The sequence below is a fragment of the Lontra canadensis genome, unplaced genomic scaffold, assembly GCF_010015895.1.
Source record: "Lontra canadensis isolate GAN:19392208 unplaced genomic scaffold, GSC_riverotter_1.0 scaffold25, whole genome shotgun sequence".
Lineage (NCBI taxonomy): Eukaryota > Metazoa > Chordata > Mammalia > Carnivora > Mustelidae > Lontra > Lontra canadensis.
The window spans coordinates 19529297-19552534 of NW_022631019.1; the positions used below are offsets into that span (position 1 = coordinate 19529297).

Consider the following 23238-nt stretch of genomic DNA (forward strand, 5'->3'; position numbering starts at 1 on the left):
GGGTGTGCTAAGAACAACGGCCTCTGGGAAGATTACTTCCTGGCGCAGAGTAACCACTAGGTAAAAATTAGCAGGTAGGGGTGCCTGGGTGGCTCAGTGGTTAAAGCCTCTGCCTTTGGCTCAGGTCATGATCCCAGGGTCCTGGGATCGAGCCCCGCATCGAGCCCCTCATCGGGCTCTCTGCTCAGCAGGGAGCCTGCTTCCTCCTCTCTCTCTGCCTGCCTCTCTGCCTACTTGTGATCTCTGTCTGTCAAATAAATAAAATAAAATCTTTAAAAAAAATTAGCAGGTATTTTCTTCCTGGCACCCTTCTTGGGTCTTAATTATTTTGATTTCTGAAATTTAAGCTTTGGGGAATTAGGGATTGTGCTTTTTTTATTTACTGCCGTGCACCTTGCCCAGTGGCTGGTTCCTAGCAAGTGCTTGATTCCGTTGTTGAATGAATGCATGAACACAGATGCAATCTCACTCATGCCTTTTGGAGCTCACAGTCTGGAGATCCCGGAGTCTGACTTTGTTCTACTTACCCTGACACCTGGCCACTTTAGAAATGTAGAAACAGAGATCCATAAAGATCGAGTGGTTTGAGCAGAACTTTGAGGAGGGAGGGGTAGTGCTCTTCTCAACTTCCCAGAAGGAAGTAACATTTCTATTTGTCAGAAATGTGATGGAGCCCCAAATGCATGTGCCCTGATATAGGGAAGACATTCGGGTTCGAAGCCAACGGCCAAGAAAGAATTCTTGAGACATCTTTGGTGCTGAAAGGTGGTTTTATTAAAGCACAGAGACAGGACCTGTGGGCAGAAAGAGCTGCACTGGGGTCATGAGGAGTGGCCTTTTACATGCTTTCAAGTTGGGAGGGGGTTAGGGATAGTGTAAGCCTCCCAGGTATTTTGGAAACAAGGTTTCCAGGATCCTGGGGGTGGGGGGGCTCAGAGGCTAGCTATTTTTGGGAAAGGTCATTTATTACTGTTTAGTAAAAGCTGAGTCATGAGACTCTTCAGATGTGTATCAGTGGGTCATATGCTTGGAAGATGTTTATATCCTGGCATATATCCTGGGGTGGAGGAGAGTAGAGATAAAGGAATTTCCAAAAGAATTTTTAAAAAATACTTTATTTATTTGAGAGAGAGAGTGAGTGAGAGAGCACAAACTAGGGAAGGGTAGAGGGAGAGGGAGAGCAGGCTCCCGCTGAGCAGGGAGCCTGATGCAGGACTCCATCCCAGGACCCTGGGATCATTGTCTGAACTAAAGGCAGATGCTTACCCAACTGAGCCACCCAGGCACCTCCCCCAAAGGAATTTGTATATGTTGAAGTAGATTTATAGGATCCTGGAGGGTTGAGCTAAGATTGCCTTTTGTCCTTAGCAAAGTATTAACGTGGAGGAAGTTGAGTCCCTAGAGGAAGATAGTGCACTGTTTGAAGGACTTGTCAATGGGCTGTAGGTAGTAAGGAAATTTAATAATTTTTTTTCTCCCTTTGTTTCCCACATCAGACCTGTTGCATCCACTGTGAACACAAGTCATAGCCTTTTTTTTTTTTTTAAGATTTTATTTATTTATTTGACACACACAGAGAAATCACAAGTAGGCAGAGAGGCAGGCAGAGAGAGGGGGAAGCAGGCTCCCTGCCAAGCAGAGAGCCCAATGCGGGGCTCAATCCCAGGACCCTGAGATCATGACTTGAGCCAAAGGCAGAGACTTTAACCCACTGAGCCACCCAGGCGCCCCAAGTCATAGCCTTTTATTCTAGGAATACAAACCAGGGCAAAATTTTCATCACAAGAGAAATGAAAAACAAAGAAAATCTGTGAGCTCTTAGGAGGGAGCAGCAGGGTGGGTTGCAGTGTTGTTGACTGAAACAGAACTGACACTGGACTTGTGCCTTCCTGGGAAAGAGGTCCAGTCCCCAGTCCAAATAATTGCCACCTTCCAGACATTTTCTTTACGCTACATCTAGGAATCTGGAAGCCTCATTTTCTGACTGTGTGAAGAGAGGCTTAGAATGATGGGACTTGCTCAAGGCCTTGTGACTTAAAGCCAAGATTCCTTTAAGCCCTAATTAATATGAAAGCTCTTAACATGAGAATGGAGAGAAGAAGGAGGTGAGTAGGAGGGAGGAGATGGAGAAGGAGGTGTCACGTGCTTTGGCAGGCTGGGAAACTGACAGGTGTGGGGCAACTGGAAACCTTTCGGGGAGCGTAGGGGAGTCTGTTGAGGAAAGAGGAGATGGAGGCTGGGGCCTAGCTGGTTTATTTTCAGAGCTGCTATCTTTGTCTGCATCTGCTAAATTATTAAACTGATATCACATCCTAGGGGGTGCCAGGCCAGGTTGCCAGGAAGAGACTGAAAAGGAGGGGCTGCATCTCTTGGTGAGGCCTCGAATCTTCTAGGCTGAGACTGGGATGCCAGCAGACTCCTCAGGCCTCGACCTCCTGCCCCACTCCACTCTCAGCTGATGCAGGGGAATCCTGTCTTGGGCCCTAGCTTCTGTCAGGATCTGTCTCTCTCCACTGGCTTCTGTCCTGGTAGGAGCGTGGATATAATAATGGACAGGACTGGGCACCCAGGTGGCTCAGTGGGTTAAAGCCTCTGCCTTCAGCTTGGGTCATGATCCCAGAGTCCTGGGATTGAGCCCCGCATCGGTATCTCTGCTCAGCAGGGAGCCTGCTTCCCACCCCCTCTCTCTCTGCCTGCCTCTCTGCCTACTTGTGATCTCTGTCTGTCAAATAAATAAATAAAATCTTAAAAAATAATAATAATGGACTGGACTCTAGAGCTGCCTCTTCTCTTACCTGTCTCTGACTCAGACCACAGACAGATATGACCAGCCTGTGGGACCTTGGACAAATCCTTGCATCTGTGTCCTTGTCAGTGTTGGGGGTATGGTCCAGTCCATTCCCTAGAGCCTGAAGGTCACAGAGAAGTACCTTTCTCAGGGCTGCATAGCTGGGAACAGACTGAGCTTCATTTAATTCAGACTGAAGTCTCTCTAATTCCAGATGCCTTTCCCCTCCCTCCCTATTCTTTTAATTTAATATGTTCTTTCTCATTTTTTCTATAAAAGGAATGTATAACTTTTATAAGATCAGAAAAGCCAGTAATCATTATAGTTTAAAAACTTGTTCCCTAATTCCAAATGTCATGTTTGCCAGGATGGCTGTGTCCTTACAGGTGGTTGCTTATGGCCCCGTCCACTCCCAGGCGCAGAAGTGCAGGCCAGTTAAGGACTCCGGGAAGGAAGCTGGCAGGTGCCAAAGGTCTCTCACCTCTGGTCCTGTGTACACAGTTTCCCTTCCTCCCTTCCTGTCTCCGCCCCCACCCCCATCTGGTCACCTCTCTATTTGACTCATCCTCCGGTCTCAGTTTAAATATCATCTCCTGCAGGGAACTCTCCTGAGCCCCTCCCCATCCAGCTGGGCTCAGTGTCTGTTCTATGTCCCCATAGTCTCTGTGTTCCCCCCAATCCCAGTAGATATCTCACTGAAATGCCATCACCTGGTTGTGTCCCCTCGACTAGACTGTGTGTTCCCTAAGAGCAGAGCCCCATCTGATCATGGCTATACCTCCAGCAGTCAGCCTGACAAAGAGATAATGATTAAATTGTTTTTTTAATTTTATTTATTTACTTGAGAGAGAGAGGGAGCACAAGGGGGCAGGACAGAGGGAGAATCAGAGCCTGAAGCTGGTAATCCCAGGACTCTGAGCAAAAGGTAGACATTTAACCAACTGAACCTCCCAGGTGCCCCTCAAATTTGTTGAATGAGAGGAAGGAAGGAAGGGGGGGAGGGAGGAAGGAAAGAAAGAAGGGAAAGAGGTTTCTACATTCTTTTTTTTTTTTTTAAAGATTATTTATTTATTTATTTATTTGACAGATAGAGATCACAAGTAGGCAGAGAGGCAGGCAGAAAGAGAGAGAGGGGAGGAAGCAGGCTCCCTGCTGAGCAGAGAGCCCAATGTGGGGCTCGATCCCAGGACCCTGGGATCATGATCTGAGCTGAAGGCAGAGGCTTTAGCCCACTGAGCCACCCAGGCACCCCGAGGTTTCTACATTCTTAACAAGCTCTACCCTTGCATTATTTTTCAACCCAAATAAACATTTATTGACTGTCTTATGGGGTCAGGCACTCTAAACTTGAGGTGATTCTAATGATAAGCAAAATTGACCTAGGGAGAGAGACTATTTAACAAGTAAACAAATATATAAACATAACCTGCGGGAAGTGCCATAGAGAATAGGAACATGGGACAGATCAGAATTATAGAGAGGTGAAGGCTTTGGAGTGGGTCAGATCCATGTTTGAATTCGTTCTTGGCCACTCATCTGCTGTTTGGTCTCGGGCAAACCTCTTCACTTCCCTGGGCTTTGGTTTCTTTTTCTTTTCTTTTTTTTAATTTATTTGACAGAGATCACAAGTAGGCAGAGAGGCAGGCAGAGAGAGAGGAAGGGAAGCAGGCTCCGGCTGAGCAGAGAGCCTGATGTGGGGCTCAATCCCAGGACCCTGGGATCATGACCTGAGCCAAAGGCAGAGGCTTTAACCCACTGAGTCACCCAGGCGCCCCTGGGCTTTGGTTTCTTATCAGGAAGAAGATGTTGCCGATGCCTGTCTCTAGAGGATGCCGTGAGGATATAGAGAACATTCATCCATTCAGTAAATATGGGTTGAGTATATCCTATTGAGAGAAACAACTTGCTTAAATGGGCAATCTGTGTGGGATTTGAACTAAGGTCTGGCTGGGTCTTTGGATCTGGGTGACGATGGGGGGCAAATTCTAGTCTTATTCCCCTTGATTTGTCCCCCAGAAGTTGGGAGCAGTGATCTGTCTGATGATGAGCCAAGCTTTCTCACACACAAGTCCCCCTCACTCAGTCTAAGGCACCTGAAAGTACTAAGAGAACACAGGAGCGGGGGAGGGTCCTCCATCCTCCTCCACAGGAAATCCTCCTCCTGGACATCAAGTGAGTGCTGCTCCCCCATCAGCTTCATCTTCAGGCTGGGGCAGTAGTCACACTGGTTACACCTTTTTGGCAAGTCCTCCTGAGTCTAAGGTTTGCTGGGATTCTTCCCAATCAGTCTCAGAACTGGTTCCTGGCCCTCCGGCCCCTGCCCCACCCACAACAGACACCTCCCATCTCTCATGGCATCTTGGAGCGGATGGAAACTGAGGCAGGGCCGTGGTGTCTGGGCCAGTGTTTGGAGGTGGTAGGGCAGGGTCTCCTCTAGTTCAGAGAAAAATGGGCTGAGCTCAGTCCTACTATTTTACCAGGATGACTAAAGTCCCATTTAAGGAGGGTACCTTAAGGAGGGGAGACCCAGGTATCTGAGTTCCCAGAGGGCATGAATGGTCCAGTTGGTCCCATTCAGTGGTCCAGATTCAGCCACTGACCTATAATGTGGCCTCGGGCAAGGCACCTCTGCACCTTCCGTGTCTGTTTCCCTCCTCTGTTTCTAGATGTGGGGATGCCTACCTACTGGGAGGAGCAAAGAGGAACAAGGACGCAGAAAGAATTTTGCACACCGTCGGGTCTGGGGCTCCTTTGAGAAAACCGCGCCAGGCTCAGCGGCTGCGCTGTGGTTTGTTCTGCAAGCGAAGGGCTTCCTCGGTGGGGAACCAACCTTGCCAGATCTCCATCTGAACGCTGGTTACCGCTCTACATTAACCTTTTCACTGACCCAGGGAGACTGAAGATGGGGTCCTGGAGAGACTTGTGGCCCAAGAACCGATTCGGCCAAGCGGCAGTGTGCGGTTCGGGAAGGAGCACTGCGCAAGGAGTCAAGTCTCTAGAGTTCTAGTCCAGAATCTCACTGGCACACAGTGTGGCCTCAGGCACCCCCCGCCCGAACTTTCGCTGCAAGGCGACTGGAGTCCATGATTTCTAGGCATCAACTGCCAGAGCTTATGACTCAGCGACTAGACCAGAGAAGATGCGGTCCTCTTCTACCCTAAATTTGGGGGAGGTGGATGGGGACCGGATGCCCCGGCTCGGCAGAGCGGGACAGAGGACCAAGGGACCCGAAGAGTTAGGGCGGTGTCCTGGGAAGGCGGAGCCGGGGAGGCGGGTTCAGGCAGGCCAGTCTCTGATTGGCTGTGTTGCCCTTCGCTCCGCCCCGTGTTCTATAAGATGCACCCGCGGCTCGCGCGCAGGCTCCCGCGGCATCTCTCTCGCGTGCGCGGCTTCAGTCCTCCCCCTCGCGGGGGCAGCTGGCCTAACCCGAGGACAGACAGCAACAGACCGCCGGGGGGCGGGGGATGCCGGGCTGCCGCATCAGCGCCTGCGGCCCGGGGGCCCAGGAAGGGACCGCGGAACCGGGGTCCCCGCCGCCGCCGCCCCGGGAGTTCGTGTCATCCCCTCAGCCCCCGCCCCCATCTCCGACCTTGACTCCGACCCCGGCTTCGGTCTCTGCGCCGTCCGACTCGGCCCCGGCGTGGGCGGGCTCGGCGGAGGGGCAGGAGCTGCAGCGCTGGCGCCAGGGCGCTAACGGGGTCGCGGGGGCTACCGCGCCGGCAGGGGGCGCGGCGGCGGGGGCAGCCGGGGGCCGAGCGCTGGAGCTGGCCGAAGCGCGCCGGCGACTGCTGGAGGTGGAGGGCCGCCGGCGCCTGGTGTCGGAGCTGGAGAGCCGTGTGCTGCAGCTGCACCGCGTCTTCTTGGCGGCCGAGCTGCGCCTGGCGCACCGCGCCGAGAGCCTGGGCCGCCTGAGCGGCGGCGTGGCTCAGGCCGAGCTCTACCTGGCGGCGCACGGCTCGCGCCTCAAGAAGGGCCCGCGCCGCGGCCGCCGGGGTCGCCCGCCCGCGCTGCTCGCCTCGGCGTTAGGCCTGGGGGGCTGCGTGCCCTGGGGTGCCGGGCGCCTGCGGCGGGGCCACGGCCCGGAGCCCGACTCGCCCTTCCGCCGAAGCCCGCCCCGCGGCCCCGCTTCCCCCCAGCGCTGACCTCAGCGTCTGGGGCCCTGGCCACCCCCGACAGGCCATCGTCGAGGGGCCGGCCGACGGATTGGGACGTCGGCTGGATGGACGGCGTCACCGACGCGGATGGAAGGACTGACGGACCCCAGGAAGACACAGTCGGGGGGCCAGGGGCCCAGTAAAGGAGGCTGAGGTGCGGTCTGAGCGGCTAGTGCATCTGAGGGGGCGGGGCGGGGTGGTACCGGGCCCCGGATCTCCCTTCCCTGGGGCTTCTGGAGTCCTCTGGGTCCCCAGTAAAGCTGGCCACTTTGTAACGGCCTTTCCCAGTCCTCCCGGGGGGTGAGGTGGTAGCACCAAGTCCCCATTATAGAATTGGGGAAATTGAAGATGCTCAGATTCCAAGAGGGGTCTGCTGGCAAACTTTTATTACCAGTCGGAGCCTGCTGCACTGACCCAGGCCTCCTCCCCTCCCTTCCCCTCCCCGCCGCCCTCCCCCCCAACCTACATTAGCTTTCCTGGGTCCCTTGTGGCTGTAAGAAGAGTCTTGCCCTTGAGACTGCTGCTTTCTGGCACTGCCAAGCTCCACACCTTCGGCGAGGACAGAATAAACAGGTCCCAGAATGGGGTGGGGTGCTGGGCCAGCGATGTACCACTGAATTCTCTCCTAAGCCCCTGTTTCCCATTTGGAGGGGGTGGCATCTCAGAAAGGTTATGGATTTGTTTCCATCATACTTAGGCTCTTCCACTTCGAGGAGACAGATCTTTTCTCATTGTCTCAAGCAGTTTTGCCAAAAGTAACTTAGATAACCAGGGTGGGGTGTTTGGTAACTGCCTAAGGCCTCACCTGCTCTCCTAGGGGACCCACTCCCAACCTGTCTCTAAGATGGCTTTGCCAGGGATGGAGCCAGGTTACATCCTTTAACAGGCCCCAAGGGGGCAGGTATGTCATTTGCTTCTAGAAAAGGGGGCCTTAAAGGGCCAGACCTGAAATGAGATTGACTTCTCTTCCTGTCCACATGCCCTTCAGGACCACCCCCCACCCCCGCCCCAGCTACGAATTGCCTGGCTGCTGCTTTGCCGCTCATCACCTGATTGGATTGCAGCCTCCCTTGTCAGCCTGTGAGGTGGTTGTCCTCAGCCCTGGGAAGGGCTGTCGTGAGGTTAACACAGGGAGAGGTCTGTCTTCTTCCCCCTTAAGTCACAGGAGGAATGGTTTATTCTTTCAAATCACACCTAGAAACAGACACTGCTTTTGCTGCTGGAGCTAGGAGCTAATTTAACGTCCTCATTTTAGAGTGGCAAGGTCACATGCTAGCACTGGACATAACTAGGTCCCAGGCCTGTGTATGTCTTTCCCATGGTGTCTCCTTCCTGCCCAGGGGCAGGGGCTACAGGGAGCTGGTGTCCAGCCTGTCTGCTCTGAGACCTAGAACAACTCTGCCTCCTCTCTGGGCCAGATTCCTCATTCCCTCTCTGGACATAGCTGTCCTTCCTCATGTCAGGGCTTGGGAATAGGGGAGAGGGGGTAGGATGAGAATGTCAGAGTCATAGGAATCTGGTTTAATCCTAGAGTCTTGAGGGTCAGGTGCACTGCTATGAAAGGCAGACCCCCGGGGCCCCTCACCTGACTCTCTTTAGCCCTTCCTTTTCCTCTCCACGGGTACAAACTTTGGGGCTGGTTTCTAACATCCAGGCCTTTCCAAACCTCACTCTTAGCTGGAGTAGGGAAGTCCAGGAGGAGGTCTCAAGGGGTCTGACAGAGCATGGGGACCAGGAGAGCAATGAGGGGCCCTGGCATCCTCTGGCCTCCGTGGAGAGGAAGAACCTTCTGAAACTACTCAGTTCATTCAGGGTCTAGAGGCCAAGAGAGAACAAGGACTTCTTGGAGGTGACAGCGAGGAGCTTCAGCTGCAGCGCTGGGCTGCAGCCAGGACTGGTGGTTTTCTGCGTTGTACGGGAGAGGGACGCTTGGTCCAGAGAAGCTTTTAGCTAGTGGTGTAAAGTGCTCTGTGCCATCAGTGTTGCCTTTCTCTGGGATTTAGCATCATCAGCTTTGTCCTGATTTGGAGAGGGGGTGGGGAATGAGGGATTAGAGATGGCTCTTGATGGAGAAAGTGATGCATGTGTGTGGGAGATGGAGATTCGTCCTGGTGGCACAGGCAGCCCTGTCCCCCTCCCCCCTTCTAGATGTTCCACTGCCTTTCACCAAGGGCCTTGACTGGGGAATACAGTGCTCAGTGACTTGAACCTCAGCTCATGGTTCAGTGCTCTGCCCACTACTCCTCAGCCAACTAACAAAAGTCATTTTCCCACCCCTGTCTGAGCCTCCCAGCCCCCTCCGTTTTCTCCTCAGTCAACAAGCACTGGTATCTACTCAGTCCAGGGGCTCAAGAAGGGGCACCGATTTCAGAGGGTCTCTGCTTTTTTAAGGGTTCCAGCCTTCATCTAGGCAGCCTTCCCTGGCAATCACTATCCCAGGGGACCCTCTGGGGCTGGGCAATTTGTGTTGTTAGAGGGCTATTTTTAGGCCTTCACAAATAACTACAGCCCCTGGGTCTGGTGACTGACACCCCTCCAGCGCCCCCCCCCCCCGCCCCCGCGCCTCCCGAACACTTTCTTGTTGGCCCCAGCGTTGGGGGTCTTAAGAACTTCGATGGTCAGCAGGGAATCTGGGGTTACAGCAAGGGGAAATGAGATCGGGAGCCCTTCTTCAGGCCAGCTTTTGGGGCTGAGAGAGTGTTCAGTGTTCTAATTTAGAACTTGCCCTTCCCCTGGATGAGCCCTTCCCTTTTTTGGAGACCCTTAGCCCAGTGAAGGCATCTCTGGGCGGTGCCACCAGAGGGCAGTGTGGGGCTGCTTCCCGGGGCTTGGGGGCTTGGGGGCGTGGCCTGGAGCAGGCTTGGTCCCCGGGGTCCCCACCCCCGACCGGCCCCCTCCGGTCCTGCCTAGCCTTCCTAGGCCTTGAGTTAAGGGTCTGGCAGAATGATGGGGCGTGGCAGTTGTTCGGAGAAGCGTAAGTTTGGGCCTGTGGTTGGGCCCGGCCCTGGACTTCAGGAGGAAGGTTCATCAAGAAAGACTTTCCTGGAAAAAAGGTTGCCCCTGTTGGCAGTCTCCGTCTGATTTGTTACACTGATAAATGATCAGAATACCGCATTCTGCAGCCATCTGGGGACCACGGTGACTTCCTAGAGATCAGGCTTAAACAGGTCACAACTGCGGTGCTCCAAACCTGTAGCGGGCAGTCTCAAGGAGGCTTCCGCCCCCGCACCCCCTCCCCCCAACCCCGCGCCGCCCTCGCCAGGTCCCTAGGGAAAACCCAATAGCCCAGTCTTCTCAGAGATAAAAAAGAGAGGCTCTTGCTTTACAGCCAGGAGGAGGGGGAAAATCAGGGAAATCTCCAGCCTATTTCTTCCTGCATTAGTGCTTGACCGAAGCCTGGCCAGATTCCTTGGTTCTGGAATATATTAACCATCTCCACGCTAGGCACTGTGCTGAGCACTTTATCTGTTTTATTCTTCCCAGCTACTCTGAAAAGTAGGGGTTACTATCCCCATTTCCATGGATGAGGAAACTGAGGATCAGGTAGGGCAGATGACTTGCCTAAGGACCTAGAACCTGTAATGAGGGGTCCTTTAAACATTATGTGGCTTTTCATTTACCAGGATAGTAAGGGCTCCATTTGAGGGGCTTTCTGGGCTCTTACCCTTTATGTCTGAATACCGTGGCCCCTGGTCCTCAGATCTGGGAGAGATGAGATGAAATGCTGGAAGGGTGGCGGAAGGTGTAACCCCCTCCCCAGTCACCACCGCCAAGGTCTGGACACATACCCAGAAGCTGGCTCCTGTCCCTGGTTGTCTGGGCTCTGGGGTGAGTCAGGTTGAGTCAGCACACCTAGCTTTAGGCAAGGGCAGGCCAATGATGCTCAGGGCCTGGACTTGCCTTGGAGGGCTACCTCCTCTCCCTGCACACCTGGCTGGAAGGTTTCATGCCAAGGAGAGTAGAGAGCCTGGGATGGCAGGGGAGAAGGGTGACAGGCTCCATGGTGAGGGCAGAAAGCACCCCAAGCTTGGAATAAGACAGATCTGGGATTCAGTGTTTGCCTATAACTTCTCAGCTGGAAGAAGTTGGACAAATGACTTCCCTTCTCTGGGCCAGTTGTGTGTGTGTGTGTGTGTGTGTGTGTGTGTGTTTTATTGGGCAGCTGGAGAGAGGATAACTCCTGACTGTTGAGAGGTCACACTAAGCACATAGTGGAGATTCATAAATGTTTGGTAGAGGCAATCTGCCTAGCCCAGGAGAGGCTGCTAGGACAGAGACCCCAGGCGTCGCTTTGGGGCTTTGCTTTCCCAGAGCATTGCCATATCAGGAATCCCTGGAATGATCCTCCTTCTCCCCCCACTGTGGGCCCTGGGGAACTCCATAAGGAGAGAGGTGGAGGAGGGGCAGGCTTTTCTTCCCAGGAACATTCCATTCCAGCTGCTCAGACCCCTGGGGATCTCAGCCAAGGAAAAAGGCCCAAGGAACCTCTGCTTACCCCAAGAAACCCCACCTCTTCCAGGACGGGAGCCATGGAGCCCTGCTCCATAATATTATCCTGTACCTTGTCTCTACAGCTCTACAGTGGGCCCTCTTGACGCAGATGTTGAAGGGTTTGGGTGGGGCTGGTCACTGTGGGAAGGAGGTAATTAAAGCTCTTGAAATTATTCTTTCCAGTTCCTCCCAGTTCCTCAGAGCCTCTACTCTATGGATCTGGACTCCTGGATTGAGCTCCTGCCGTGGGCATCTCCTTCAGGAAGACATCCCACAACCCTACCCAACGGAATTGATCCCATACAATCTTGGCACTGTCCTCCCTTCACAGAGGCCTTGCACTCAACAGTGGCAAGGCGCTGGGTTCTGGGGAAGGTTCCTGTACTCTGAGTTTCCTTAATAAGCCACATTTGATTTTGGCTGACACTGTATGCTTGGAAATGTTACGACAGGTCCTCTGAGATGCAATCAGATTATTTAAGAAAGCAAACATTTCTAATGTGAACATGAAAAGGATTTCTTTTTAAATATAGTCGTCGTTCTTAAGTCACAGTGCAGCTGGGGTCTGCATTTTGGTCAATGTCACGGCTTCTCACTCTGACAATGCTGGGAGGCCTATTTGAGAGGAAACGTTGGTCTGAGAAATCCCTGCTTCCTTCCCCTACTGTCCTTGTCCTCTCTGACTAGGGAGTGGCTTTGGACTCTCAGAAAGATGGCCTGCTGCTGGCTCAGGGGGAGGGGCACCTCTTCCTCAGAGAGACACAGCAGCAACGGCAACGTAAAAATTGGAAGCAAAGTTTAAAATGAAAAAAGGGAGCATATTTATTCAAATATCCTGATAAGGGAACGGGGGGCACATTTACTCACACACAACCCAGAACCTGTATTATTCACGAAATGAATGTCTCTTGAATCAGTCTCCTGATTTATACATTCAGGAAGAATAAATTTCAATAATGTGAGACAAAGGCATGTGATTTTGAGGTTTGCTATGCAAGTGTCCCTACTGCCTTTCCTTTGTATGTGTCTCTCATGACTCTTTAGGTTAGCCGTACCTTGAGGCAATCTGGCCCTGTTGACTGGCTTCAGACTGCTTTCCCCCTGGATCTGGCTCTGGGCTGACCCTCTCCAGGAAGTCTCCCCCAGTGAAGGATGTGATGAGGAAGCTGGGGGAGGGGACTGGGACCCACGCAGGAAGGTGGCACCCATCTGTGATGACAGGGCAGTGTGGTGATCCCTGAATGATTGTGACTGTGCTGGTGACCACAAGGGCCTGTTTGTCCATAAGGGCCCCAGCAGGAGGCAGGGCACCCTCAAACTGGGAAGAGACTTCAAAAGGGATTATTTCCAAAAATGTGGGCTTAAGAAAGGGACAAGGGATGGTGCAGCTCTCCAGGGCTGGCAACAGTGGGGAGCCTTTACGGTGGGGAGGGAGGGCATGGGACTGAGGGTGTAGCTGTGTGGGGAGCACCCCTGATGGGGAGCAATGGCCTTTGGTTGAGAGATACTGCCAAGCATGGCAGCCTGGTGGGGAGGAAGCAAGTGGAATAAACACCCCATTCTCCTTTCAGTCTCCTGGCGGGGCCTCTCACTGGCCGGCCGAAGGCAACAGGAAGGCTGAGAACAAGGGAGTCATTGACGCACAGTTCACAGAGGTCAGCCTCCCAGGGCTCGGAGCTTGGAGAAGGGTGGAGAGCTCGGGGCTGGAGGGGCCAACACATCATATCGCTGCCTGAGGGCATGTCTTTTGCTCCCCAAAGTTCACAGCGGTGCCTCTTCTCCCTTTGGAGCTCCCCCACCCTCCGTGGCCCATAGGGGCGGGTGAACTGTGGCTGGGGAGCTCTGTGGTATGACGGGGGTGGGCTTTCCTCCCTCAGCCTTCCCCTCTCTGGCTCTGATTCCTAGTTCTGGATTTCCGCCTGTCCTGGCGTCTGAGGTGGCTGCGGGAACTGTCCATGAGAGAACAATGCCAGCCACTGAGTCATTGTTTTTCTCACACCCAGAAACACTGCACCAGCCCCAAACACACCCACAGGAGCACCTGCTGCCACCATGGGCCTTTGGCATCGTCACCCCAAGCCACGGCTGGTGTCATGTACATCAAGAAAATGTACCTCTCCCCACACTGCTCCACTGCCCTCCCCAAAATGGTCAATGCACAGAAGTACAAACCATCACCTGCCAAGCACGCCTCATCATGTACGTGGGCGGGGGCAGAGGGCCCTGCTCAGCCACATGGAATCGGAGCGGAGGGGCCGGAGGGCGCAGGGGTTGACAGGAACATGCCCACACCTCCCTGACCTCTCCGGCACCAGCTTCCTTGTCTGTAAAAGTGGAAATAATCGCTCTTCTCTCAAGGATGAAGTGGGAGGTAGTGACCGTGAAGACTTCAGCTTAGTGCTTGGCCCTGAGAGAAGACTCCAGAAAGGGCAGGTGCTCCTGGGAGCTCCGGGCTCATGCTCTCCCACATCTCACACCCGTGTGTCGCAGCGGCAAGAGAGTGCACGCCTGTGCAAGGCCAGCCAGACACCCTCAGGCACATGCGCCCTCCCCCAGACACGCCTGCTGGTTGCATGTACCCATGAACAGATTCCCTCTGCCCGGAAGCTCTCTCCCCAGACATCGCAGGGCTTGCCAGCCACTGCCTTTGTGTCTTTGTTTGATCAAATGTCACCCTCAATGAGGTCCACCCTTTTTAAAGTCACGTACCCTGGCGCTTCCAATCCTTTACCCTGCCACGTACTTTTAAGCATCATTGACCTTCTAAGACTGTATCATTTTGTTTATTTTCTATCTACCGTATTGGAGTATAATCTGCAGGAGAGTCGGGAATCTTGGTCTTTTGTTTGCGGATGGATTCCAGCTCCTACTGCTTGCTTTATACAAGGCGGACGTCCCCTCATGCCCACACCAGGATCTGGGAGAAACAAGCTCTCCCAAGCCCCCAGCTGGGTGGGCGCAACCAGGGTTGGGGTGGGAGGGGCTATTTTCAGTCACCAAGCCAAGAAAGTCTTAACTACTCACCCTTCTAGCCCTTTTGAGCCCTGAGGGGACTCACTGAGCAGATGAGGTGACTGGACTCACCCAGGTCACCTGGGGCCTCCTCGGAGGCCTTGTTTTTTTCAGCCTGGATGGAACCATCAAAGCCACCACTTCAGAAACCACTAATGAGGCTGAATATGTTAAGGGCTTTGCCATCCCTGGATCAAAGGGGCTGGGTAAACAGTGGGCAGCGTCCAGGCCAGTGACTGGCTGATGGCCCGAGGGAAGAGCTCCCAGGGAGCCTGGCATGGCCCCCAGCTGGGTTTGGAAAGGAGACCCTGCCCTTCTAGGGGACCCGTTTAGAACAGGCCAGAGTGTGCCCATTGCACTTGGGAGTAAGAGAGGACGGATGGAACCTTCCTCCCAGGTAGGGAGGCCAAACCTGGGCTCTCGCTCTGGAGGACGCTAGAAGTCACCGAGTCTCAGAGGCCACAGCTGAAGGGCTCTCCAATCCACATTCACTCAGCTTGTCCTCCACCGGCTTCCTGAGAAGGACTGGGATTGGGTGGGCCAAGGGTCAAGAAGCCCTGAGCACTGGAGTGTGAGGCCAAGCCCAGGGTCATCAGGACTCCAGGTGGGAAAATGCTGAAATATTTACTCTTTAATAAGAGACTTGCCGAGGCAATTTGCAGGTACAAGTCACATGTGTAGACATGAGCTCCTAGCACAGCTCTCCAGCTGGGGCTGGTGTTGAGGGAAGGAGGTGAAACTCCCCAGCTACAGCCCAGGACTCAGACTCCAAGCCACCCCAATGTCCCTAACCCCCAAATACAAGCCAGAGGAGGGCTGGGAGAGGCAGCCAGAGCCTCCACAGCCGTGGAAGTTCCTTCTCCCAGGAGAAATCATGGTGCTAGGTTTAGTGTAGACAATCTTTATTGGCAGGCGTTAAGAGTGCAAAATGGTGACAAATCCAGAGGGATGGGAAAGGAGGTGGGGCATGGTTCCCCACCAGGCCACTGGGGTGGGAGCACTTGACTGGTCACTTTGGGCCCAGCACCCTTCAAAGAACGAACTCCTAGGCGGAGGGATCCCCACACCATAGGGGAAGGGAGCAATACTCTAGAAGGGGCGTGGGCCGTGTCTGTATGCCGGCAGTTCAGCTCCTGCTCGCCCGCGCACCTGGATAGCTTGGGGTAAAGGTGGGTTAACCCTATCCCTCTGCAAACCCAGGTAGCTGCGTCCTGCCTCAGCTTCCCTCTTCCCAGTGCTTAATCCGGTTGGATTGCCAGGTCTCGGCAGGGGTCTAGCCCAACCCAGAGTACCCAGAGTGAGTAGTTCCTATAACATACCATATTTTAGCCATTGTGTGGGCTGCAGGCCTTCTGAGGCTGCTGGGATCACTGTGGGCTGGCTTTCCCCAAAAAGACCCTTCCTGGGCCACAGAAATCAACCTGAGACCTTCTAGGCCACAGAAATCAACCTAAGGTGATAAGCATTGAGGCTGCCAGCCCAAACATGCTTTGTCTCCTGAAGGCAACGGACCCCCAAGACAAACAGCCCCTGCACCCCACCATCATGCTGGTCCAAAAGTGGGGTACAATAACCCACAGGTCTATCAAGAACCCCGGCCTGGTCTGAACCCCCAACTGGGGCCTCATTCGGGGATGAGCCATGTCTGGTCTGTTCAGTCAAAGGCCCAACCCTGCAGCAGTGCTGGGCCACTCGGCACAGGCTGCTGGTCTCTGGTCACATCTCCTACACACTCCTGGGGGCCCCACATCCTGAGGAAAGGCCAAGCACCTTCTGGCCAGGGTCTGAGTCAGTTACAAGGCAGCCAGGTGGGATACGAGTGGGCCCGAGCCAGCAGAGGCTGCACAGGAGTCACGTAGTAACTGACGGTGGCAGGCACAACCCCGTCGGGGCCCGGGGGGCGCCAGGCCAGGGCAGCAGCTGCAGCCGGGCCCTGCTCGGCCAGCGCCTGGAGCGCCAGCGTGGCGATGAGGTCCAGTGTCTGGCGACGCTCGTGGCTCATGAGGCACACAGTGCTCTCGTTGACCACCCGGTGCAGCGTCATGAGGCAGGCGTAGCGGCGGGCCGAGTCGGCTCCGCTGAAATGGGCCTCCAGGTAGCGCTCCAGTGTGCGCTGCTGCTCCACCAGGTCTGGGAAGTCGATGAAAAAGCGGGAGCACATGTACCGTTGCAGGGCGCGCGCGTCGGTGCCCGGCTGAGGCCGGAAGCCCCGCACCAGCAGGTGGCAGTACTTGAGGAGGCCACCGCCACGGATCTCTTCAGGGCTGCGTGTGGCAATGATGCGGCGCCGCAGGTGGTCCAGGGCCTCGGCAAAGTCCCCGTACAGGCTCTCACCAGTCACGGTCGGGTGGAAGGCCTCAGACATGGGCGTGGATGAGCACTGGCCAAAGAGCAGCAGGGAGTCCAGGATGATCTGGAAGGAATCCACGCTGAACTCAAACTGGCGCCGGACTGAGTCCACAAACTTGAGCTCCATGTTCTTGCCGCTCTTGTTGGACAACGAGATGAGGCTCCAGCGGTCCGTGTCTGTGCACACCTTCACCAGCTTCTGCACGTACGCCTCCTTGAGCGTCAGCGGGGTGATCTTGGCCCGGTTCACACCGGCGGGCAGGAAGTCCAGCAGGCAGGCCAGCACCACCTCCTTGGTCAGCTGAAAGGATGCCTCGCTGCGCAGGTCCACGCGGAACACCAGGTCCAGGTCCTTGTAGCCCAGGCCACTCTCAGGGTGCAGCACGTGGCTGGCGGCCGAGCCGTGTAACCGCACCCCGTGCACGTGTAGTCCACGCTCCTCCAGGCGGCTGCGGACCACCTGCGGAAGAGATGTCAGGGTGGAGAGGGGTCAGAAGCCTGGGCCCCTGGGTTCCCCTCCATGCGTCCATGTAATAATCATGCCAGCTGCCATGCCTTTGGAAATTCTTTTAACCCTCTAAAGCTTTGATTTCCTAATCTGGAGAATGGCTCCTGGGAGCAAAGACGCCAGAAGAAGAGCACTAACGACAGCAAACACATACACAGAATTTACTAAATGCCAGGTCCTGATCCAAGCACTTTATACATTAGGATATAAACTCGTATAATTCTCACAGTTACCTATGCTACAAGGTAGGTACTATTATTCTCATTTTACAGAGGGAAAAATAGAAGCACAGAGGAGGAAAGTAACTCGTTCACGGTCACACAGCCAGGGAATTAAACTTGGGGAGTTCAGGTCTCACTCACTGCGGTATTCTACCTCTCTAAAACTTCAAGTAAAACACTTCGCTTTGCGCCAGCCATGATGCTAACTGCTCAAATGTGTTAGGCATGTAATTGCCATTCATGTGCATTACTACATTAACCCTCACAATAATCCTGCATTTAGGCATTATTGTCCCAATTTACAGATGGGGGACCACAGGCACAGAGAGGTAACATGTCCAAGGTCAGAGTGTAGCCAGGCAGAGACTGGAACCCAGGCCAACTGGATTCTCCAGTCCATGTATGTTGTTTTGACTAGCACATATTCACCTTAATGCATCTTTACAAGGACCCTGTGAGACAAATGTTGTCCTTGTTTTAGAGCGGAGGAAACTGAGGTTTGCAGTGGTGCAACCCCTGAGATTCGAGGTGGGGAGGCATTAAGAAGTGGCAGGGCTGGCAGTGAAAACCCAGACCCTTTCTGCTCTTGGGACAGGAGACGGGTGATCATCTCAGAAAGCGCTCAGCGCCCAGCCCAAGTGGGAAGAGATGCCGCAGACCCCGGCAAACCAATCATCTTCCATCTTGAATCTGTTCCTTTGGCCGGAGGCATCTTTCTGGGCCTAGGACCATGTGTGTGGTGGGGGAAGAACGGAGCTGGGCCCAGACATTCAGTTTTCTCAGCAACCCAGTGTATTCCAGGCACCGTCCTGAAAGTGACCAGGCAGCATTCCTGCCTTGAGTGATTCCACAACCCCGCCTTGCTGCTAAGTCAGCGCCCAGCACTGGGCCGGGCCGCCCTCCTCTCTTCTCAGGGAATTACTGCAAAGAATGCACTTAAGTGCTGAGGAGGCAAGCCGCAGTGGGGCAATCTGAGGCGGGCGGCTCCCTCCAGGAAGGCTTCCGGGAGGAGGACCCAGACTAGGGGAAGGTATTGTAATGGCTACCAGGGTAAGCAACTGGCCATCAGGAACATGCTGTGGGAGGAGCTGGGGGCAGGGAGGGCGGGGAGGAACACCCATTAGGCACCTATTGAATACCTGGACCTTCTCACCAGAATCTATGGAGGAATCGATGTTCTCTCTCTCTCTCTTTTTTTTTCTTTTTAAAGATTTTATTTTTAAGTAATCTCTATACCCCACATGGGGCTCCAACTCACAACCTGGGATCAAGAGTTACATGCTTCATTGACTGAACCAGCCAGATACCCAGATGGGTGACGGCTCTCTATGAGATCACGTAGAGGTGCCTTCGAATCCAGGTGTGGCTGATTCTCCTCCCGTCATATTGCCACCCCAGGGTTTGGAAGGAGCAGAGACTAGACCCTAGGGTTCTAACACTCCCTCTCTTTCAAAACTTCAAAGTGAGGGCGACCCTCCAGTCACTAAAGCTGAGTCAAGGTAGTCAGGAATGGGAGGGTGGGGTTGGGAGATGCTTTGGCCAGATAGACTGGGAAAGCTGGAGGTAAGGGGCCAGTTAGTTGCTACAGCCCGGCCTGTGGGACTTCTCACCCACACCCTGGAAGCTGGCAGCTGTGCCCATGTAGGCCAAGGAGAGAAACAGGTAAGATCTTGTCCCAAGGACCCTGCCAGACTTGCAGAGTGGACCAGCCCCCTCCCCAGGTCCCAGTAGAGCTGACGGAGCCTTACTCAGCGCCAGCGCCAGCTCCCAGGCTGCTGCTCACCCCAGGGCATGGCATCTGGCCTGGTGAGTAGGTAGCAGTCCCCTTGTTAAACTGCCTGCGTCAGGCCGTGGGGCTGGCAGCTGTTGTCCCTGTCCCAGGTGTGACTCCAGCCAGCTTGGCAGGCGGACCCCAGATACCGCCACACCCAAAGACTGCAGGGCAGCTTAGAGTCTCCTGAATCAGACTTTCCAGCCATGAAGGGGGCAGTGGCTGCACCCTCCTTTCTCCTGTGCCAAGGGCCTCCCCAGAATCACTCTGTTCCTGGGCCACTGCCAAGACCTGCAGCAGGTGGGGGGGGGGGGCTTGGGGGAGGGGACTATGGGTGCTGTCAGCGAGCAGGCTCACAAAACTCCAATCTGGAGCTGACTAATGCAGGCCCTCTGGCTGCAGCTAGAGAGATCAGATTGTCTCATTCAGTTCCCTGGGCCCAGAGAGGGCGAAGGACTTATCCAAGGTCACACAGCTAGTTAAGTGGCTGAGTTTAATTAGAACAGGGCCTCTCAGAGCTATGGGCAGGGGAGACTCCTACAGGGGAATGGGTCCCTCTAGCTCAGGTCCAAGCAAGATGAGCATCTCTAGCTGCTCAGATTGCTGCTGTAGGCAAAGTCTTATGGGAATACAGAGGGAGAAAGGTTCTAATTCTTGAATCGTGGACAACCAGCATCCTGCACTACACACACCTAGCATCCTTCCCTCCACCCCACCCCAGCAGCCCCACCTCCTTATATAGGCAGCCCAGATGGCCCTCATCCCCATGCACACCAAGCACCACTCTCCACGCCCCATATACACCCAGCACCCCCACCAGTTTGTGAGACTGCCAGCTGCAGATTCCTGCCAGGAAATGGACCTTCTTCCCTGGGGATGCAACTGTACGGGCCAGGGGAAGGCACTGTTCCCTTTGGATTCTGGAACCTGAAAGGGTATGGTAGAGTAGTCCAACCCCTCAGCATTGAACAGATAGGGACACTGGGCCCAGCAAAAGGAACGGATGATAGTCTAGGCCCTGAAACCAGATGTCCAGCCTCCCAGGCCAGCTCTGAAATATCGGCTGCCTCTCTCCACCACAGCCAGCAGCTCCCTGCTCTGTGATATCTTTGACCTTAGTCTAGAACACTCTCCTATTAGGGGCTCAGGAAGTCAGTTCCTATTGGCCTGCATCCTCACCACCTGGCAGGGAGCACCTGAAGGGCAGAGAGGCTGGGTCCCAGGCATATCTAGAGCCCTGGTGTCCCAACTAGGGATTGGCACAGAGCAGACACTAGTAAAGGCACTGGGCAGGGACTTCCCCTCCAGGGCACCCTTCGTCCCTGCAGAGGGGAGTTTCCACATGGGGCTCCTCCTTCCCCCATGTCTGAAACAGTCCTGGAGAGACAGCAGTTGGAGCCCCAAGGTTGACCTGAGTGTCCTGGGAAGAAAAGCCTCAACTGGTTTCCTAATTACCCCATGACAGCGGGCAGCAGAGGAATGCCTCAGTGAGCACTACTGGGGCTGTGGGTGAGTCAGTCCTGGGGAATCTGCCCCCACCCCCTCCCATTCCCTGGGAGGGAGGGCGAGGTAATCCCTTAGCAGACACCTCTCCTCCTCAGTGGAGGCTGAGACCATAGGAGACAGGGGAGTGGCTGGCTTCACTAGCTTCTATGGATAGCTCCCCAGAAAGAAAGTCCGTCTACTGGCAGAAACACACAAGAATTGTGGCTGGATTTTCTGGTTTCTATCAGAAGACTTCTCTAATACTTAGAAGTTGAGTCTTGGGAAGTGGGGAAGAGGTAGGAAGCCTTGAACCTGAGCAGGTATCTCCCAGGAAGACCCATGATTCTCCAGGTTTGATTTTCACCTCTTTAGGTAATCTTAGACAGCTCACGGCCCCCTCGGAGCCTCAGCTTCCCCAGCCACAAAATGGGTACAGTGATTGCCATTCTGGCATTTCAGAGTATACCAGCACCTAGGTTATACAGATAAAAGAGCAATTTGAGGGGCACCTGGGTGGCTCAGTGGGTTAGGCCTCTGCCTTTGGCACGGGTCCTGATCTCAAGGTCCTGCGATCAAGCCCTGCATCGGGCTCTCTGCTTGGCAGGGAGCCTGCTTCCCCCTCTCTCTCTGCCTCCCTCTCTGCCTGTGATCTCTCTCTCTCTCTCTGTCAAATAAATAAATAAAAATCTTCATTAAAAAAGAAAAAAGAGCAATTTGAGGGGTGCTGAAAGTTAGGTAAAGGGAAGAGGGAGTCTGAGGAAGGGGAGAAGGCTACCAGAATTCTCTTTTTCTGCTCCTCAGGAGACACCACAGCCAAACTTCACTTCCAGTTCTGGGGAAGGGAAAAAACACCTACACTGGACACCTGATGTTGCCCTCCACCATGCAGGCATCAGGTCTGGTTTGGTGCTTAATCTCCTGCCACAACCCCAGCTGAGAGGGACAGAGTCCTTTTTGAGATTTCTGGGATTTTCCACTTAGCCACAAAGTTCTTGAGCCGAGGGCTGAGGAAGCACAGGACAAAGTCTGCCCCAAGAACCTCCAGAGAGGGAAGGACTGAGTGTGAGTGTGTGTGTGTGTGTGTGTGTGTGTGTGTCTTGGGGGTGGTGAAGCCCAACGATGAAGATTTGGGGATGAAAAAAACCTATTTTGAACCCAAGCATGCACACCTACCCATCCAGGGCTTCCTGGTATCCTTAGTCTCAGCAGACAAGGCCGCTCTCCTGCTGGACCCCCCACCCCCATCCCAAGCACCACCGCAGCCAAGTCCCGCCCCATTCTCCTCCCATTTCCTAGCCAGGGCCGGGGTGAATGGTGCGGGAGGAATCAAGGCTCTCCTGAGGCAGAGGAAGGGAAAGCCAAATGGAGGGAGCATGGTCTACTACTCATGCTCTGTGCGATTTTGTGACAGTCTCTGTCCATCTCTAAGTCTCATTTTCCCTAGCAGGGCAGAAAATCGAACAGACTCTGGGTGCCTCGGAGCACAAGAATCTGTCAGGCTGGAGACCCCATAACTCCCCACCCCCTTCCCAGGGCCCGCTCACCTGCACAATCTGCCGGGGCTGCACGCTCAGAGTGGGGAAGTTGCCGCGCCCGTGAATGGGAATCGGTTCTTTCAGGAGCGCGTCCAGTCTCTTCACCTGTGGCCAGCCTAGCCCACTCAGGTGCCGTCCGAGGGAGGCCGATGAGGCCTCCGGGTCGGGGCCGCCGCCCGCCGGGGCGGCCGTGGCCACCGCCGAGGCCGCAGCCGTCCCCACCTGCGCAGCTGCCTGGTCCAGACTCTCAGCTCCACTCTCCGACGGCATCATTAGCCCGGCCCCGGGGCCCCGACGGCAGAAACCGGGGGGGTGACTAAGGGGAGAAGGGCAGGGAGAGCGGCTGGGTCGGGGCCAAGGCGAGGGGCGCGGCTGCAGGGACTGGATGGCAGCGACGGCGAGGCAAACTCAGGGCACACCTCCGACGGCGACGACCAACCGACCCTAGAGCCTGTAACGCAGGGCCCAGCAGACTCTTATAGGCCGCGGGCGACATGCCCATTGGTCCAGACAGCTGTCACACAGTGGATGCGCCCCGCCTCTCGACTCCCCTGCCATTGGTCAGCGGAATTTGGCACGTGAGTCACTAGTAGCCAGGGAGATTCCGATTGGCTGGCTGGCATGCCCCTGCCCCGCCCTCCGGCCCAGGCAGAATTCCCTCCTTTGGTCCTTAAAGAACTTCTGTTCGCAGTGATTGGCCCGCGCGGAGGCAGACCGAGACTTAAAAGGACTGCGCCCTCCAGCGGCAGGCGGGAGGGAAGTGACCCGTGGAGTCTGTAACAGAGTTGGACCACTAAGAAGCTCCAGGATTCCTTTTGACGCTGGAAGGGATTTAGAGTTCGCCTGGCCTGGTCCTGGTCATCCGCTATTTTCAGAAGCCCAGAGACACCGCGCCGCCTGCTCAACTCCACACAGCGCTCCTCC

General features: G+C 54.8%; 2 protein-coding genes across 2 annotated transcripts; one reads left to right on the forward strand and one right to left on the reverse strand.

Annotated features, from left to right (window-relative positions):
- The first annotated feature begins 6152 nt into the window (after positions 1-6152).
- Positions 6153-12402, forward strand: TRNP1 (TMF1 regulated nuclear protein 1). Its single transcript, XM_032863871.1, has 2 exons — positions 6153-7096; positions 11617-12402. The coding sequence occupies exon 1, from the start codon at positions 6253-6255 to the stop codon at positions 6928-6930; it is 678 nt and encodes a 225-aa protein (XP_032719762.1). The 5' UTR covers positions 6153-6252; the 3' UTR covers positions 6931-7096; positions 11617-12402.
- A 3163-nt stretch (positions 12403-15565) lies between these two features.
- Positions 15566-22860, reverse strand: TENT5B (terminal nucleotidyltransferase 5B). Its single transcript, XM_032863872.1, has 2 exons — positions 22324-22860; positions 15566-17254 (listed from the first exon to the last, which is right to left on the reverse strand). Exons 1-2 carry the CDS (start codon positions 22585-22587, stop codon positions 16235-16237), a joined length of 1284 nt encoding a protein of 427 aa, XP_032719763.1. The 5' UTR covers positions 22588-22860; the 3' UTR covers positions 15566-16234.
- Between the last annotated feature and the right edge of the window lie 378 nt (positions 22861-23238).

What these genes read in the sequence shown, in the direction of transcription:
- TRNP1 (XM_032863871.1), top strand. Translation starts at nt 6,253, where the DNA reads ATGCCGGGCTGCCGCATCAGCGCCTGCGGCCCGGGGGCCCAGGAAGGG.
- TENT5B (XM_032863872.1), bottom strand. Translation starts at nt 22,587, where the DNA reads ATGATGCCGTCGGAGAGTGGAGCTGAGAGTCTGGACCAGGCAGCTGCG. An exon ending in AGCCCCGGCAGATTGTGCAG is followed by an intron (nt 17,255 to 22,323) that starts GTGAGCGGGCCC and finishes TCTCTTCCGCAG; the next exon opens with GTGGTCCGCAGCCGCCTGGA.